This window comes from Notothenia rossii (assembly GCF_949606895.1).
Source record: "Notothenia rossii genome assembly, chromosome: 7".
NCBI classification, from domain to species: domain Eukaryota; kingdom Metazoa; phylum Chordata; class Actinopteri; order Perciformes; family Nototheniidae; genus Notothenia; species Notothenia rossii.
In genome coordinates, this window is record NC_136905.1 from 14,627,289 (window position 1) to 14,646,687 (window position 19,399).

At 40.8% G+C, this 19,399-nt stretch overlaps 1 protein-coding gene across 1 annotated transcript in view; it reads right to left on the minus strand.

Annotated features, from left to right (window-relative positions):
* Positions 1 to 19,399, minus strand: part of sv2a (synaptic vesicle glycoprotein 2A) — a 50,750-nt gene that overhangs the window by 22,034 nt on the left and 9,317 nt on the right. The window contains exon 2 of the mRNA XM_079640106.1: positions 5,862 to 6,649. Coding sequence (XP_079496232.1) covers positions 5,862 to 6,471 — 610 coding nt within the window. The 5' untranslated portion in view covers positions 6,472 to 6,649. The remainder of the gene's footprint in view (positions 1 to 5,861; positions 6,650 to 19,399) is intronic.

The following is a 19,399-nucleotide window of genomic DNA, read 5'->3' on the forward strand; positions in this document are numbered from 1 at the left end:
TCATTGTGTTCCTCATTACCAAAGGTTTCTGGACCATCTTCCCTTTAAATGGACGCACAAGCAATGACACATGGAACATTTTATTAACTATAATGCCAGAGTCCTAAAATGATGGTGTTTTGAGGATTGTAAGCAAGGAATAAATAGCCATAAATGTAAAATCCATAAAGGTATTTAAATAAATAAATCAGCTTACTGGTGCATTCAAATCAATCTTTAATGCACACTCTCTTCAAACGAGCAGCAGGGAACGACAGATTTCCAGTCGTACTAATAGGATAATTATTGTTCATCCAACAACGCTGGGACTGAGATATTCCTCATGCTGCATGTCAAAGCTTCTTTGGTAGTAATGACCAGCTTCCTGTAGCTTGTTCTTTTCCTCAAAGCAGCAACCTTTAAGGTGTAACTTGTGTCTCCACTCGATGGGAATCACCACACCACAGCCGACAGGGTTTGCTGCAAAAGACATCGAATCAGCCCTGGCTCCATACTGCTAAATGGTGTGAGTGAACCAGACGGATAAACCAATAAGGGTTGAATGTTTTACACAGAAACACACAAGAGGACGCCCACATGAGCTTTTAACAGATCTGTTTGATCAGCTAAGATCATCCATCACACAGTCTAACAAGCTTACTAATGGGATGATGACATTGGACACAGTCTTTTGCTAGAATTACAACATTAACGGAGAGAAAGCGATACGTTTCGCACTGCGGAAGGATATTCCTGATTATATGAAGAGGGGTTTCCTTTTATTTTGGATGAAAATACCTTTGATGTATTGATAGCAGTGTGTTTGTGACTCATTCCCTCCATCTGTCTCTTTCTGTGTAAACACTGCAGTGCTGAATTGGGGAAGAAGGTGACTTTCAGTCTCTTGTTTGATTGAATGCAAGGATTCTTTGTTTGCATACAGTGTGTTGACGTTTTTCAAAGGAAAAAAGTGAGTCCAACATCTGCCAGTGTGTTCTGCTGTGAATTTGTGTCAATATTCCCATGTGTGTGTGTGTGTGTGTGTGTGTGTGTGTGTGGGTGTGTGTGTGGGGGTGTGTGTGGGGGTGTGTGTGTGTGTGGGGGTGTGTGTGTGTGTGTGTGCGCTTATTTGCATGTTTTACCCTGGCAGGGCAACATCAACCCATGTGGTGATGACTGAACACAATATCCGTCGCCGCAATGCAGCAGCTTGGCGGTATAAGGACAGACAGACAGGAAGTCATAAACAGTTACACCTCAAAGTCTGAGGGTCTGTGCTGACCTTTCACCCTTTCCAGCACTCAATGGATCACTATCTGCCCTCTCTACGCCCTCTGTGGTCACATCAAGTCTGTTTATCTGTGTGACTTGTAAGCAGATGCATTTGAAACAGGGTTACAACAATTCCCAATTTATGTAATGTATCGGCAAAATTATTTATTGGAAGTTGTGGCAAAAATTACTTAAACATTTAGTTAGCTTTTTCGTAACTGTTGCTGACTGGATTTTGGTGTTTTGAGAATAGTTCCAGATCACCAAAGGAGATAAAAACGTGCCTACTGTATCTGTAAACCGTGTTGTATTGGTTTGAATAACGGGGGAATAACCATCTAAATGAACATTAATGTTATTCCATTACTGCTAGATTGTGTAAATAAGCAACTGTTTACTTCTGCTACAGTGCTCTGAAAGAGTGCACCGTTTGTTTGGGATTTGTATGTGTCTGTTTTCAGTGTTGAAAAGAGAAGATTCAAAAGCCAGAACAAGGTTGGACACACAATTCTATTCTCATCAGTTTTTTGCATTTTTAAAACAAGCTACCAAGTATAGTACGTTTTATTCATTTAACAATTTCCACCTTAGATCATGTCAATAAGTCTCCTATCAAATGTGTTTTTAAGCCCCTGAGGTTTGTCTACATTTCTTAAGCTTTTACTATGACTTCCAGTCGATGAGTAAACTTAACAGAAAAGGATATGTGCAATATCACAAGAGCTCTTGCTTTCTCTTTCATTCCATGTTTTTCAATAATGAATATGATATGCAATTAAGATATATATAACAAAAAAGGAAATCAGACAGAGCTGGAAACATTGAGAAGTATTGAAGAGAGAGATGGGATGAGGAGCGATAGCACAGGAGAGAAGAGAAGCAGAAGTCTTCAGACAGCTGAGCTCCTCGTCACTCTGGAGAGGAAGAGGGGGGAGGGGAGCATAAAGAGTGAGGAAGAGAGAGCAGGGGAAACAAGAGAATGAGGAAGAGGAGGAGGAGGACGGTGGTCAGTCTGTGCGGTGACAGAGCTCCCAAAGGCTCCAGGGTAGTGTGTGTGTGTGTGTGTGTGTGTGTGTGTGTGTGTGTGTGTGTGTGTGTGTGTGTGTGTGTGTGTGTGTGTGTGTGTGTGTGTGTGTGTGTGTGTGTGTGTGTGTGTGTGTGTGTGTGTGTGTGTGTGTGTGTGTGTGTCACTGGAGGGTTGTGTGTCTGTGTACACGAGTGAGGGAGGGGGCAGGGTGAGGGGGGGGGCACTATTAATAGCCGGTTTTCCCTTTCTGCCAGAGCGCCCCGGGCGCTTTGAATGAGCGGGGGGCCGAGGAGGAAGCAGTCCCTCATCAGAGGCCAGTCAGCCTTGCCCTCTGACAGTGAGTGCTAAATGTGGGATGTAATACTAAACAGTGGAGCATCACTCACTTCACTGTTTACTCATTGTAAAGACAGAAGCTGTGGTTTGTGTGTTACTTAATGCATCTATTATAGCTCTAAACATGTTTCCATCAAACACATTCTTATTATTTTGTCTGCCAGCATCTCCAACAGGTGCCAACATATAAAACAGACACAGGTTGTCCTTCACTCCCATCCACATCCTGGTTATCTCCCTTGATGTCAGCTTTTGATCCTGTGTTAATGTAAAGGCCACGGACACATTACTGTACATAAAGGTTTCTTTTAGCCTCAGGAGCAACTGAGTCATAGCTTTGTCAAAGACATGGGGCGTGTAGCTGCATCTCTTGAAGAATATCAAGCAGCAGTATGGCTTGTATACTAAAATAATGTGGTTCCATGGGGCCGTATGTACATAATGCCATATGAGGGCCATTCAAGGTCATTTGAAGAAATAAATGCCAAAGACTGAAGAGGGGTGTAACATTTAAGTATAATCTCAACATTTCCCAGAACAAAGTTGTACATTTATGACTAGACAATACTTCTATTTTGTGTCTGTATGTACTGTAGTCAAAGATGTCCTCAACATATACATGTATGTCACATTGCTGGTGTAAGGAATTGTTATTTTATATATTTATATGTATCATTTTCCACCAACCCAAAAATGTTGGGTATATAGGGGTATGTTGATACTTACACATACAGTATATGTATTATAAAGCAATACAAGAGTTCCTGTATGTAATGAAGCCCCACTTTGAATCCCAATGATGGCACACTAACATCACTGCAGCTGCAACCTCAGCAGCCTCCAACAAGGACGACTCAATGACAACTCCTCTGTGCTTCTCTGCTGCTGTGAGAGTGTCTCCTCTCGCTCATCACTGTGCAGAAACGCTGCACCACAGGCATCACTGCTGCCATTTCAGAGCCTCACTCTGCCTGCCCATTTCCATATCTCTGTGCTAGTGGAAACATCACATGAATATGGGATCAGGGATATGTACAACAACATATCTAACAAAGTCAAAACTAATGTGTTATTTTAAGTAGCTGTAATGTGTTCCCTCTGAATCCTTCTCTCTGGGTACATCTGAAATCTTTCTGCTGCAATGGAGTTCATATTTTGCAGGCGATTACCCCTCACACATGTGCAGGCGCTTTCTGTCACACACAATACAGTAGATACACACACACACACACACACACACACACAATACATGATTGGCTGGCAGAAGAAGCTCCGTTTGGACGGTGTGGAGAAGAAGAGGGTGAGGGTGGGGGTTGGGGGAGAGGACACTATGACTCATGGGATGCAGAGAGGCATGAGCAAAGGAGGCTCTCTAGCATGAGTCAGGCTTATTGCGTAACAGAGGGGAGGGAATCGGGGGGAATCGAGAGAGGAGGATGAAATGTTAGAAGTATCTCAGTATATTTACTTAAAATAATGTAGGTACATATTTGAGCCTGTTTTTATTAAGTATTATTTAGGGCCTGATTGTTAAAACATTACAACATCACATAAGGATATATAGTAATTCTTAGAACACTGTATAATCTGGGGGCTGCAGGAACATTATCATTTTATTTCTATTTATTTCTTTGCTTTCTGCATTTATTCCTTTCGTAACAGACCTTTACTGCAAGACCTTTCCTCACGTATTTATCATGCGGACGCTTTTACTTGTTGCCCCCCGCCACTGAAATGCACAGACACACACATCAGGAGTAGGATGACACACATGCACATTTTTATGTTGATATATAGTACTAGACAGACACACAGGCTGGTCACTCTAGATGTCAGCACTGCAATCCATCAATCCATACTGTCTATGCTCCATGGGAAAATCACACAACCCAGTAACTGATTAAAGGCATGGATGAAGGCCAAATGTACTGTGTGTGCCTGTGTGTGTGTGTGTGTGTGTGTGTGTGTGTGTGTGTGTGTGTGTGTGTGTGTGTGTGTGTGTGTGTGTGTGTGTGTGTGTGTGTGTGTGTGTGTGTGTGTGTGTGTGTGTGTGTGTGTGTGTGCGCACGCAAGTCTTATGCAGAGAGAACACTGCACAGTGATACAAAGGTCAGACAGGAAAACTGGAACACATACATATCTCACCTCACTGATATGTGCAAGAGCTTGAAATAAACACTGCTCTGTATCAACACATTTTTCTTTATCACATTTTTGAAGAAACTTCAATTTTAAATCTCTTAAAATCATAATCAGTCTATATTCCAGATAAATCCAAAGACCAGGCAGTAAAAGAGTAATTATAAGAGCATGTAAGATGTATCCATATATGGCTCTCTGAAGCAAATAACCAACTAAAATCTAATTAATTCCAGACGTAAAATCTTTTACAACAAGAAAGGAAACTATCACAAGGTATTTGCGATTTGTCTGTATGCCATACATTTGCACCATATATACTATAAGGGATAAACAAATTGAACATGTGCATTTTGGAAAAAAAGAAACTGTGCCCACGATCACCTTTACAACTTGAAACACACACAGTCACTGAAGCAGAGAAGTGAGAGGCTGTGAGTTCGATTAAAATTCTGCACGGGCAGTTGAATCTTAAATAGCTGTAGTTCTTCTGCCAACGAGGCAGAAGAAAACCAATTACTGGGGGATAAACGGCAGAGGTTACCGCTCAGAGAAGATGGAGATAAAATGTGAAGCGGTGGCATAAACTCCCAAAGGAGGCACGAAGATTAAAACAAACAGAGAAAGGGCACAGAAGACAGTAGACGAGTGGCTCAGTGGACAGAGCACAAGTTGTACTCTAAAGCTAGCATAAGTTTTTGCCAAATACAGTGATACTCCATTTACAGACAGGCCTGCCACCATTTTTTACATTTGAATACAAACATTAATGTTGGAGCTCGCAGCCCATTGGCTCAGTCCTTTAACACATGGTATTCCCTTTATCTACACATTTTAGAGAAGGCTAAAACACCCACAAAATCTTAATGCTTATGAATCATCCTGATTGCTCAACTAAAAGGAAGTTGCAACTATTAAATGCAGTCAAGTTACATTCGTTAGGTTAAGAATAAAGACAGATGAGTTATGAGCCTTTTAATGTGTATTCATTTTATCTCATCATTTTTCTTTTTGTTATCTGGCCCCTGGCCTCCTTTCATTTTGTAAAAATGTTCATTGACATATCTACACTATGTAAAAATGACAATAAATACATCTTGAATCTTACCCAGCATGCCCTTGTTGGGCTCAGACAGACACATGTCCTTCTCTGCGCTGGGCAGCACGAAGCCGACCACGAATATCTCCACGCCGTCCGCCATCAGCGCCAGGCCCAGTGCGAAGTAAAGCGTCCACTGGAACTTCCCGTGGCCGCACTCCTGCAGGATGGTCTCGTACTGCTCAGCCAGCTCCTCCTGGTCCTTCCTCCTCTCCGCCTCGTAGGCCGACAGATCCCTGAACTGCGACTGGGCGGCCTCCACGCCGTCCACGCCGCCCGCCTTCTCCGACTCGGCTCTGGGGATGCCCTGGTACTCCCCTTCGTAGATCTCATCGTCCTCGTCGTGACCTTCAGTGGAGTCGCTGTGACCTTCATCGTCATTGGCCTGGCTGTCATTGCGATGGTATCCGTCGTCGTTGCTCGCCGGCATGCCGCCGTAGTCGTCGTCATCGTCTTCCTCCTCAAAGCGTTTATAGGAGCGCTTGGTGTACTCGTCGGCCACTTTGTCCGCGCCGCGCCCCATCTTCTTGCCGACCTGTTTCTTGGCCACTTTGGCGATGTCCTTGGCGCCGCGGACAAAGTCTGAGCGGCCGTCTCTGTAACGCCCGTCGTCTTCCATCTTGGAAGTGGAGGTGGTGGTCAGTTGCTGCTAGGAATGGGAGCTATCAGGAGCAACCCAGGCACATGAGGGTGCGATGTGGATTTCTGTTTCTGGTGAATTCAGCACCGAGGACAGCTCCCTGCTCCTGCTCTGCTGCTGGGGGACTCTGGCCAGCCTGCGGGGTGGATAATAAATCCTGCGGAGAAGCGAAGAAAGATGGTCTGTGTTAGTGTGATCGATTGGCAGTGTAGTGCATGTGAGGCAGACACATCCATAGTTAGCACCTTTTTCAACAATGTAGATCAGAGACAATTTAAACTGAAGGACCATTGGCATTTAGATTATCTGTCTCAGCACTAATGGCGGGACAAAAAGCCATGACAGCTTTAAGGTGCTGACATGAATCCTGGAGCTCTGTGACCTATATTGACTGAGCAGCAGTTATCTCATGGCTCTCTCCTCAGCGCAGCACTAATCACTCGGTGGCATTTACATCATGGCACACCACAGAGCCAACATATAATGGATCCATGCTGTGACAGACATCTGTGAATAACAAGCATGGCTGCAATACTGCATGGTGCAATAAAGGTCAATGGAATGAGAAAGTACTACTGCTGTTAGGCTGAATGTCCCGCTGAGTACACTTGTGTTGGGTTTGCAGCGACACAATCCAGTTTATCGGTATAGGTCCAATACTTGATTAATCCACTGGATAGGATTTCAGTGGCGGTAAACTAAAAGTGTTGTCTATGACAACGTTTTAATACAAAGAAGCAGCAGTATTGCATCACTGAGGCATGCCATGATTGTTTCTTTAATAGGGGTAGAATATGTTCCACAGCTTAAGCATGAGATGTTTTAAGCTAGGTTAGCTAGCTTACAGCAATTGTTAAAGAGAGATAAAAAGAAGGAATTGGATTGGTGTCTGAAGATAATCAAGGTTGCAATATCAGATCAGAAATGGCAAAGCGACCCCTCTTGTAAGTTCAATCTGTGAATTGAGACTAATGTTAAAACCAACATTTATTGCTGTGAAGTGCGAAGTAATGTTTTTGCAAAAATGCAAATGCACTAATTAATGCAGTGTGAAACAGATATCAAAGCGATAAAACTTTGTTTCGGTGTTGACAGGAAATGTCCTTGCACGAATCCAAAAAATATAGAACATAATTTTGTCTCACAATATTCTTCTTGGTCAATTATTCACAAACATGGATTTATATTCCTTTCTTCCACTTGTTCATCACCCTCCCCCCTCCTGCTCTCTCACACATCCCCCTCCATCACTACTTTCATTTTCCTGCCTCGTTTATCTTTGTCCTCTTTAAGTTGAGAAGAGAAAAACAAAGACCAGCCGTTGTGAATCTATCAGCACCACCCTGATCTTTTCCATGACACTTCTGCCGCTGTAATGCTGAATGAATTGTAGTTTAAATATACTCAGAACCTCTTGGTTAATAAATCAGCCTTAATTGGCAGCTGGGTAGCTTAAAAATAAAAGTGTTTTCGAGAATTGCTACAGTAAGCAAAACATATTAAAATTTGATAGTATAGACTATTGATATTTCCTTACACCCCTAATAACATGTACTACATAATATACTGTATTTCAACCCCAAGTATAAACAATGTCTTAGTGTGTAAGCAGCTTTGTCAAAAGAAGGACAAAGCTCAGCCAGACACATATTTTGACCAAAACATATTTAGGCTGTGTCTGAGTGATGCGGTCATCTGAGCAGTTTGTTATGTGTGTAGTAGACCTGTAAGTTATCAGTCTTGCATGGCCTGCAGAGGAGAAGGGCCAGAAACATTGGCCTTTGCTTCTGAGCTGTGAGCACAGCTGTTGTGTTCAATGATGCTTGTTGACATGTAAACAAATATCAAGCAAGAGTAGCCATCCACTATGTTTTGGACTCAATTAAACACTGAATATTGAGGGGAGGAAACTAGCTTTACTTTAAAGGTTTGGAGATAGTTGATGACTGGCCATTACATATATTTGGGGGACACATTTTGCATGATCTAAAAGTTTGATACAAACACTTTGATGAACTACAATAAAAATGAATAGGAAAACAAGACTTATAGCCTCATCAAGGAACCAATCATAACTTCCTGTATACCCTGGTCTATCTATCATCTGCATGTGCAATGTCTCTAAGATGAGGGATTGCTTTTCAGCGTGTCTCCCACACAAACACATCTCCAGCATGTCTGTGCTGAGACTCAGAGGAGATAATGTGCGCCCAGAGAGCCAGTCTTTGGGGATCGGCTGCAGCTGTAGCAAACACTGAAGTCATTCTTGTATCTTCCCACAGTCTCTTTAAGAGAGCATCAGCAGCAGCTCAGCATGGGGGGGGGGAGAGATGATGTTCAGCCTGAGAGAGCTGGCAGCACGCAACAACACAAACACTGGCTCAATGTGTAACAGCACCGCCAAACACTGTCTGCTAAAGTGCTACATTTGTTACCTAATAATTGATGAATGCCCCGTCATACCCCCATTTACACTGAAAGTGAATGAAGAAAAAATAAATTGCTTGTCTGTAATTTTGCAACAATGCTCAATTACTTTTCCTTCCTGTGAGTCATCACTATTTCTCCGTACCCTTTATTTAAAAAAAACAGAAGTACCCATAATTAACCATACACTATCAAGTAGCAGACAATACTGTAGGTGGCAGATATTACAATAAACCTGTAATTTAAAAATATTTTAACGTGAAATGGATGGCAATGCAGAGTTTAAAGTATTCCCACTCTCCCTTAATCCACTACATGAATAACAATTGTGAAGAAGGTGTTGCAGGAGCAATAGAGGCTAACATCAGTTTTTCTGAGTCGATCAATTACATTTTGGCAAACATCATGCCCCCATGGCTTTGTATTTATTGCTGTCTGGATGTACAGGAAGTGATCAGGACGCTCAGACAGTGTCAATACATCAATGAGCCATGTAATTCGTATCTGGTACAATGGAAAAGCGGTGTTACATTACAATGTTAATTGCAGAGTGCCAATTAATGACAACATTATTATCGACGTTCCTGTTCATTGAAATCTATCAAACTATTTGAATAACTGTATTTCTGTATGATAATTACGTTATGGCAAAAAAACAGCAGCAGATGTTTTTCAGAAAAGTCTGAGGAGGGGAGCAGGCAGGAGGGAGGAAACCTTTGAAAGCTTCCCGTGTAGCCTCGGGGGGGGGGGGACAGACTACTGCCAAGCCAACGTCACATAGCCCGGAGGTCTGCTGGGACCACTGAGTTTCTGAGAACACACTCGCTGAAAGCAACTGAAACTGAAATTGGGAAGGTGGGAGGAAGTTTACTGTAGATCCCCCACCACTCAAATTGTAAGGATGTGGACAGAATAATACAATAAATACACAGATTACAGAATACAAATCTACTTTTGTATGTCTTTGAACAGTATTTAACCAGATGTCAAACATTGATTACAGGCAGGCAAGATGATGGCAAAGGTAAAGTGGATTTATTCATCTCCTATCATGCCCACATTTCCTGGAGCATAGCATATTTGATATGAATTAAATCTGCTATAAAAACGAGACCAGATTTTTCTATGAATGTCAGTTTTTGAGCAACGACAGAGGCCAAAATGTGGCCTGCATACAAGGTAAGGCTGGTTTATAGCTGAGCAGCACATTAACTCCCCACAGGCATAAGATAAGAATCAGTACACCATACATCACCACCACCACAGCACCATGTTGGATTGATGTTGATTTTATTACTTCAGGCGGGCAGATAGTTTAGAGGTTGCTGAACTGCATCATTGGGGGTCAAAACAGAAACACTTCAGGCTGAACTACAGGAACCAGCCAGGGCTGAATCAATGAACACGGTGAGCATCAGTGACTGGAGTATCAGTGGCAGTGACTTTGCCTTAGGTCTTGTTCAATTCCTCAATTAATAACTCTGTTCTATCCAAATGCATAAAAACAATTTGTCACTGAATGATGTATATGGATTCACAGCCTCAGAAATGTTAGTTCCAGGTTGAGCTCCAATATCCTCACACAATGTAATCACCACATGTCCATTATCATCATCTGTTTATCCTTCAATCTGTGGTCGAAAAAAACTACAGCATTTACTTTCTTTTTTTTACAGTTTCTCACTCGGACAGGCAGCATCACATCATCAGCAAATGTGGTGAAAAACATTTGGTGCTTTGTCACCAGGCTGGATGGCAACCCATCATTTGCTCATTTTAGTTTTCACTTGTTTGTGATAATAACTGAGTAAACAATTCACGATGTCCAAGCCAGGAAAATCCACCATGTGGCATTTGTAATGGAGTCTGATTAATTGTTTTGTTTTAGTAGTCCAGCTTTGACTCACATGTCCAGCTGCTGTTAAGTCAGTCTGTTGTTTGGTCAGTCAGTCAATCTGTAAAAAAGCTATGCATGTTGCAACACAGATGTGCAGATTTAGACATGTGAATTTCATTTGGACATTGTGCTTCTCAAAGATATATTTAGGACTGCAACAAGTTATTATTATAATATATTATATTTAAATGGAAGGAATAATTGTGTTGTCTACAACATATCAGGAAAATACGGGAAATTCATGTTGTTATATGCTCAAACCAACAGAAGAACATTTCAATATCCAAAGATAATGAGTTTACCATCATGCATGACAAAAAAAGAAACATATTCAAAATGTTATGCAAGTGAAAAATACATCTTCATTCAAAACAGTGAATGTGTTGTTTTCTCCAGGTGGGGTAGGTAAGTTTGAGAAACCGGCTCGAGATACACTTTTTGTTATATTCCATGAAATGCTCTTAACATCCCGATAGCAATGAATATCTGAAGTGCTTTGACAAAAGATCCATTAAAAAAATGTAATCTGTGGAAGCTGTAGCGCTGTAAAAAGCAAGACCAATCATTTTACCCGGCCCGGCTAAAATAACTGGATGGCCTACCTGCCTGTCAGCCTCCCATCTGTGCACAAACTCATCTCTTGCCCTCATTGGTCATGTGCGAGTTTGCGTGTGTTGGAGGAGGGGCTCTGTAAGGAAGTGGCAGATTTGTTCCGTGTTCCTGTGTATTTTCAAATCCTAGCGCACTCGAGCTGGTTTCTCCAAAGTTACCTACCCCACCTTTAAAGAGTTAAACCATGACTCCTCTCTAATCTACATCTTGGAAGCAATTTGGAGAGTGATTGCTCTATTAGGAATATATTAAAGGATTTGAAAGTCATGACGGCTGTGCTAACTCACTCATCTCCACCCTGCAGCAGAAAATTGGATTTCAAGGCAACTGTCAAGAAAGCAGCAAGTGATAATCTCAAATTCCCCGCTTTAAACCATCATCCCTTCAGTAAACGTAAAGGCGACATCACCAGCAGATTATATTTCACTATGTCATGTTGACTAATGTCAGCAGACTGTGGTTCAGTAAAGCTGCAGTGCAAACGGATGAATTAAACATAAGGTCTGTGATGGAAAAGAGGAAATGACTTTGGTTGCAATTTTCATAAATACATTGAAAGGAAGGACGGCCCGTATTATGTTTCAAAATGTTCAAATCTTTATGCAGGCTGCACAGAGAGCTGGCTACACACTGAAAACACTACTCAGCGAAAGATTAATAATGTTGGATGACAGCAGCAACCAGGGAGTATTGTACAATCAATGAGTTTGCTTTGTATCTTTATCAAGTTTGACATTTACCCAGCCTGCACCACTCCCATAAAAGACACATCATGTTAATGGCCAGAGGAGGGTTGTACAGCCATGTAAATATTGCTTTTAAATTGAGAATAAGAGGAGGCCAAGATAACTGTGTGTGTTGTGCTGATAACATGATGATAGATGCATATTCATTCCTAGAAAGAATGGTCTGTTTGTGTGTAATAATATTCTTTATGATAAAAAAGATTATATGTAAACCATTATGACTCCAAAAAGTCTCATCTATGAACACTATAAGGTCGACAGCCTGCAAAGCTGCTTATTTTCATGTTAACCGGCCATTTAAATTATTTTCTCTGTGCACTACCACCTTGGGAAAGAAATTAATAAAAAGGTAAAAATGGTGACGGGAATTTCTCGCATGCTCAGGCCGAATCAATGAGGGCTGTTGCTTTATTTAACAGGTCTGAACGATTTCGTTTTCATTTGCTCGGGAAGTCTCTGTGATTATTACTATTATTATGTAACCCTTCTGTAGTACCTACTGGGGCTCATTCTAAACATTTCAAGCACAGTCTAAAAGAGGTCACACAAATTGAGAGAAAGCCGCTGTTGGTTTCATAAAGGAGACGAATCCTTAACGATAAAGGATTGGAGTCATTTTAACTCTAAAATACACATGTGGTTTCTTGTCCTTTCGTCGCTAAGCTACAATATGACCTGCTGTATTTGTTTGGTGCATTGTTGACAATATATCTGTATTATTTTTACTTTGGACGCTGGAGTCCTCTGTCTACACTAATGTCTGATTCAATACATTTTCTATTTATCTCTGAGGGGTCAGATGATTGGATGATCCTCCTTCGTCACCATGGTCACGACCTTTGTACAAGGAGACTCTCGAGGCAGTGAGGGCGCCCATCACCATCCGATTAGCCTTTTACAAGCTGGAGATAACGAGAAAAAAGAGCGGGAGTTGATGGTCTCTTTGCCTATGAATAACAAATAGCTTATGTAGCGTTGCCATGCTGGCTGCTTTCTTACTGCGGTACAAATATAACCACACAATTTAAATATACACATTGTATGTATTTGTATGCAACTGGCCCAAACTGAAGGCTTTATTGTGTTTGGAGTAAAGAGAAAGTTGATAAGCTTGCAATAAAAAGACTTACAGTGAAACAAAGCACTTTTTCCAACTACTCTGGCATCTGTAATGAAGTGTAAATTGATAATAAATGAACGGTCGCAGGGAGGGACCGAGGGAAAACCTGTGCTGTCATTTGCCGCTGATGAAAGACTTAATTATGTAATCCCATTGTATTTTTAGTGAGCAAGAGAATATGTCAGAGGGACCCCCCACACACACACACACACACACACACACACACACACACACACACACACACACACACACACACACACACACACACACACACACACACACACACACACACACACACACACACACACACACACACACACACACACACACACACACACACACACATTAATATTGTTGCTCTGTGTCTGCTAGATGTATTAGTAGGTAAATGAAGGATACAAGATCAATAATTCTGCTTTGTTCCTGGATTATTACTGTAAGGTGATAATATGTCCAGCTGTGTGGCCAGAAAAATAAATGCATGCAGGTTTAATACAGTATACCCTCTCTGCATCCTGTAGTGATGTAAACGATTAGTAGTAGAAGTTAAAGCTTTAAAATATAAGAAACTGTCACAAAAATAACTAAATGTACTCAAGTGTGTGGGAAAGGCTTTGTTATGTGCCATTATCTCGAAAAAGGGTTTTACATTTTAATATATCTCCCATTGATACTTGTGCTGCAATATCAAGCTGAAGCACTTAGTAGAATATTGGTATATATTTGTAATTTGGTGAATTTACCCCATCAAAAACAGCACTTGGAAGTGTTCTGCCATTTAATCTGGCATTCTATTTAATGATGTTAAGGCAACAGAGAGCGTAGAGTTGTGAGTGTGAGTAATGTTACAGTGAGTCTCGGTGGCAGGGCCGTGGGAAGTAGGGGTGCTGAGGGTGCTGCAGCACCCCCTGATGGAGGACAGGGAATCTGCACGTCCACAAGATTAAATGGAAATATAATACAAAAAAACGAATTTTCAGCCCTGATGTAACAACATTCATAATTAAGTAAAGATAACACCCTTTTCACCCCGGTTACAGTTTCCATTTGCCCTGAACGATGAAAGTGGCTTATCAGGCGCCCGCAGCTCACACACAGGACAGATATCAGCTGTCTGGACAGGACTGATAGCCAGACAGACTGAGAGGCTCAGTGAGGTAAAGGACTGACTGTTTAGATAGTTCACTTTAGTCTAAGTTATCTCAGAGGGTCTCAAACGGTTTGTTAACAATTTATGTAAATAAATATTTCCAAGGCAACCTTTATAATTATTGGGATAAATAAAAACAGGTTTGAAATCATTCCAGTGCATAATATAGGACAGTAAACCAGAAATATTGTTTAAATCTGGAGAGATTAAAGAATATGCATAAATAAATAAATGTTAACTGGTAAAATAAGAAATAAATGAACAACAAAAATAAAATAAGTTACATTTACTTGTTATTGGCTATGTTAGGTTATTGGTTATGTCCACATAATTATTTGATTATTAAAATGTAAGCCGATCTTTTCGATATGGGTGTTTAGAGTTGTACCCCTTAGATCTAGTCTCTGGCAATTCAGCTCAAAGTGCACCAGATTGAAGCATTTTACTTTATAATGTTGAAAAAAAATCTTCCCCCCTGACCCCCCTAGAGGATGTGATCCCCACAGCACCCCCCATTTGAAACATGTTCCCACGGCTATGCTCGGTGGATGTTTGATCTGTAAACTTTATTGATGTACAACATGCTCTTAGTCTGCAGTAGAGTAGCGCATTGGGAATATTATATTATCTATATGAATAGTCGCCCCACATCTCAACTATTTACATCCAGAGGAGCACTACAGATCTGCAGCTGCCACTGGAGGAGAGATAACCTCATTAGTCCGACTCCGACAAGGCAGCTCTTTCAACACCAGCGCATAACGGCCATTCATAACTCTCGCTGAAAGCCCTTAGCATTTAACACTCACTCTTGACTCCACTGTTAAAACCCAAACGCTAAAAGCATCTGCTAAACTGCCGGAAATGATTTCCCCCTTTCACATCAGGCCGTGGCTCTCAATTATAGGAGCGGGACACTATATTTAGTGGAGATGCAAGACTCGTTTAGAAGCAGACAGCTTTTAGCCGGGTAAAAGACAAGCGTTTAGGGCTCCTAGAAGATGGATGAGGAGGAAGAAACCAGTGAACGGTTCCTATAGAGCATCGCGGCCATCGCCCTTATACCCCACACCACTTTAAAACGCTCTCTGAATAAACTAGCTTTGGAGGAAAATCTCATCACACACAAAGCACCATTTATTTTCTTGACATCGGTTCACGGTTGCTATCTTTTTCTCTGATGGATTTTTCTTCTTGATAACAAATCAAATGTAAAAGGGCGTAGATTAATCATGAGGCGGAACTTTATCAATGAAGTTGACTGTTATGTCCACATTGTGGTTTTGTCTCCTCATCTGTTTGTAGATTAGTCTAACACCACTACTGATGTCCGCATCACTGCTGAGACTTTGATCTGGTCCACCTGCTGCACACTTTAGTTTGGCCTCATTACGACTGGTGGCGACCAACTCAAACTATCACAAGCCCAGGGGCCTCATTTATAAAAGGGATATACGCTCAAAAAATGGCGTACGGCAGTTTCTACGCAATGTTTGCGATTTATAAAATACTAACTTGACGGGAAAACGTGCGGTCCTCCACGCAAACTCTAAACCATGCGTAGGCCTACGCACTAAGCAAGCACAAAAACGGGAAAGACGAGAAACTGCGACACCGTTGGCAGAATGAAGAATGGAGAGAAATATGTGGAAATAATACCATAAATAAAATGTTACCTCTCATTTATCGTATGTGAAGAATTCATTTTTCAAACATTGATCAAAGCCAATCTTAAAATGATTTAACAAACGCCTGTTTGAGACTCCTCAGTGCACACAAAAACATAACTGGGAGAAATAAATAAATAAATACGGATATGTTATTTAAAACCACCTCCAATATGTTATGTTAATGTTATGAAATGTTTTCTCATAAATGATGCAGTAAGCAGGAGGACAGAATTACGTCCAAACTGACGCCGTCATTTCTATAGGTTGTAGATACGAGCATGGTTTTATATATGTTTAACACATGTTTAATCGTGTTTTATGCCGTTTGCCAAGACTTGATAAGTCGCTCGTAAAACACAGGAGGTATGGAAACTAAGAGCACCATATGTGGTCAATTGTACAGCTAATATAACAACACATTAGTTGTATTTCCTTTAACTGGTGGATATAGAGTTGCTGCGGAGGGGGGGGGGTTGAGATGCACAGGCTTCAGTGGAGACGCTGCGCACAGCTGATCGACAGCTGGGACACAAACCGCCAAATACAAAAACATAATTCAGATCGGGGGGGGGGGGTCTGCTGTCCCCGGTACAAACACACTACCTGAGGAAGGCTATGTGTATTTTTTTTGTCATTAACCTTTTTCGGACCACTTATTTATTTATTTTGGTGACGATCCGACCTCCATGCTGCTACTCTGTTTCAAACTGCATCCACCAAACAATATGATTTATCTCCACCTCCCAAAAAGAACCAAAATCTGACACGGTGTGAGATCTTTTTTTTAGCTGTCGTCATTTCATGCGATCTTCTCCATGCGGTCAGTCAAAATGAATTAATGAAAGGGCGTTTCTTTGACTATTTATAGGCAAACATGGGCGTTAGGTGAAGCCCGCAAAAGCTGCACCGCATTTCGAGTCGGTTGTGATTTATCAAGGGAAACAGGCGTAGGAAGTGCCATACGCACTTTCCTCGCCGGTACGAAATGTTTGGTGAATCGGAAAGTGGCGGAAAATGTATGGACCTATTTTTCGGATTTCTACTACGTAAGCAACCTTCCCACGTCAATCCTACGCACGGCGTTATACACGAGGCCCCAGGTGTTGTTTTAGCATCTAAAAAAAACAAGAAATAAGCAGGACAATAACGTGAAATGCTACAGCTGGAAATGTTTGGTTTGCACAGAATTAATGACACATTCTTAGAGAATACAGTGTTCACCATTGTATCATTTGTAATTCCTATCACAAGACAACAGAGTTCCATTCATGCTTACCTCATCAATATGTCTGTAACACTTTCTATCCATCTAAAGTGCATTATGAGGGCATTCAGATGCATCAATATGTACTTAACACATACAGTAATAACTTATACTGCATGGACTCTGATACTGTAGCATGCCATGAGTCCCTACTACAGTTCAATGTGAAGTGAAAATAGGTATTTATGATATGATGTATTGTATGAAGTCCCATCAGTCAACCTCTGACGTATGAGTCAAGAGCATCATCAAGACAGATTCTTTATAAGTCACATCTTAAATGTGTTATGACAGTTTATGCATTTTGAGTGAATGCTCTCACAATGCCCTGTTCCATGGTCTTTGTAGAAAGTGTGACTAATATTGTTTTATTAACATTACGACAAATGTCTACTCTGATGAGAAGGGTCACACTCATAGTGATTTATCCACTTAGAAACATCATCCGTAGTTTCCCTGAACTCTACGAGGCATTTTATCCTTTTGCAGCTTTTTGTTTTTGTTTTCTGGAACACAACTAGGGTTTGGATCCAGTATTATCACTCTCATTCAGCTGTTTTTCAGCAAGCATCACTGATAAACCCCTGAACACAACATAGTTGAGAAATAAGCAGCTAGAGAGATAGATATGTAAAGTTTTGGAGATCCGAAACAGAGCTCCAAAAAAAAGAAATATTGGACTTAAATTATTTTTGATTGTTTAAAACACAACTACAAGTAGGTGCTAGGGTTTCTGTGTGTCTGCTACATGTGGAGAACATTCACCATTTCAATTGAATAAAGTTTTAACATATTAAGCTGCCCCTGAGAGACCAGAACTCCATTACGATATTTAAAGCAACACTACAACACATTAAGAGAAACAACCCCAATGCAGAGTATTACATAACGTTTAAGAGTCTAAACTGTATTTATATTCAACTACTGTGCTGTAAAGAAAGGCTGCTGTAAGGGAAACCAAAACGAAAGGCTGCTGTTCTGATAGAGTCAAAAATAAATAGGAGCCTTCGGAGATTTTGGAAAGAACGCACTGCAGCGGATTAAACAGCAAAGTCGAAAAGCCTTTTCAAGAGAGAAAACAAACACACCCAAAGCAACGCCATATAGCAGCCACAACCTCTAACAGGAAACCATGTTTTATAGTATCAATTAAACCCCACTGTGTCATGCTGAGCAACCAAGCACTGTTCAAACTAGATCCAAAACACTCCAAAGATACTGAAAATATCAGGTTGGAGCATAAAATGGTGCACAAAACATCTCGTTTTTTTTAAATGTATTTAAAAGCATTGGCAGTTTTGTCCTTGTCACGATTTATTTACTGTAATTTAGTAAATAACAGAGCTGATGAGAGCAAGAATTACACTTCCACTTCTTGCCGCTGAAAGTTGAAACAGCGTTTGAAGTTACCGGAGCTCTCAGTGCCTCAGGTGCGTTGTTTTACATATACATTTCTCACATTCAATTAAAATTGCATCTAATTAACAGCTCTCAGGTTCGCAGCCAGGATGAGTCATTCCCGTCTCCAAATATAACCTCAGTTCTCATCACCACGCAGACTAACACACCTTCAACATTAACACATCACTTCATCCATAACGCACTCTCTACTGGAGCTGCAGCTAATTAACATTGTACCTAATAATTGTATTCATTTACTGCTTGGTCAATAAAAATGTCACATAATATATTTTTTAAAAAGACTGTTACAATGTTCCACCCCAAGATGACATCCTCATGTCTTCTTTTGTTTGAAAAGGAGTCTGAAATACAGATATTTAGTTTAATATTACACACAAACAAATGTTTTTACTAGAATGAAAATGAATACAAATAGTTATTTCAGCTTACTGTTTCTGCATCGTGATATGGCAGCCATATTCAAATGTACAATGTATCTCCATTATAATTAAGTAGTCAACTTGTATGAATTCAATCAAAAGGCTAATGTTACAATAAATTACTCAAAATACAAAACATTTTTAAATTAAAATAAAAGCAGAATTGAACATGAAGATAAA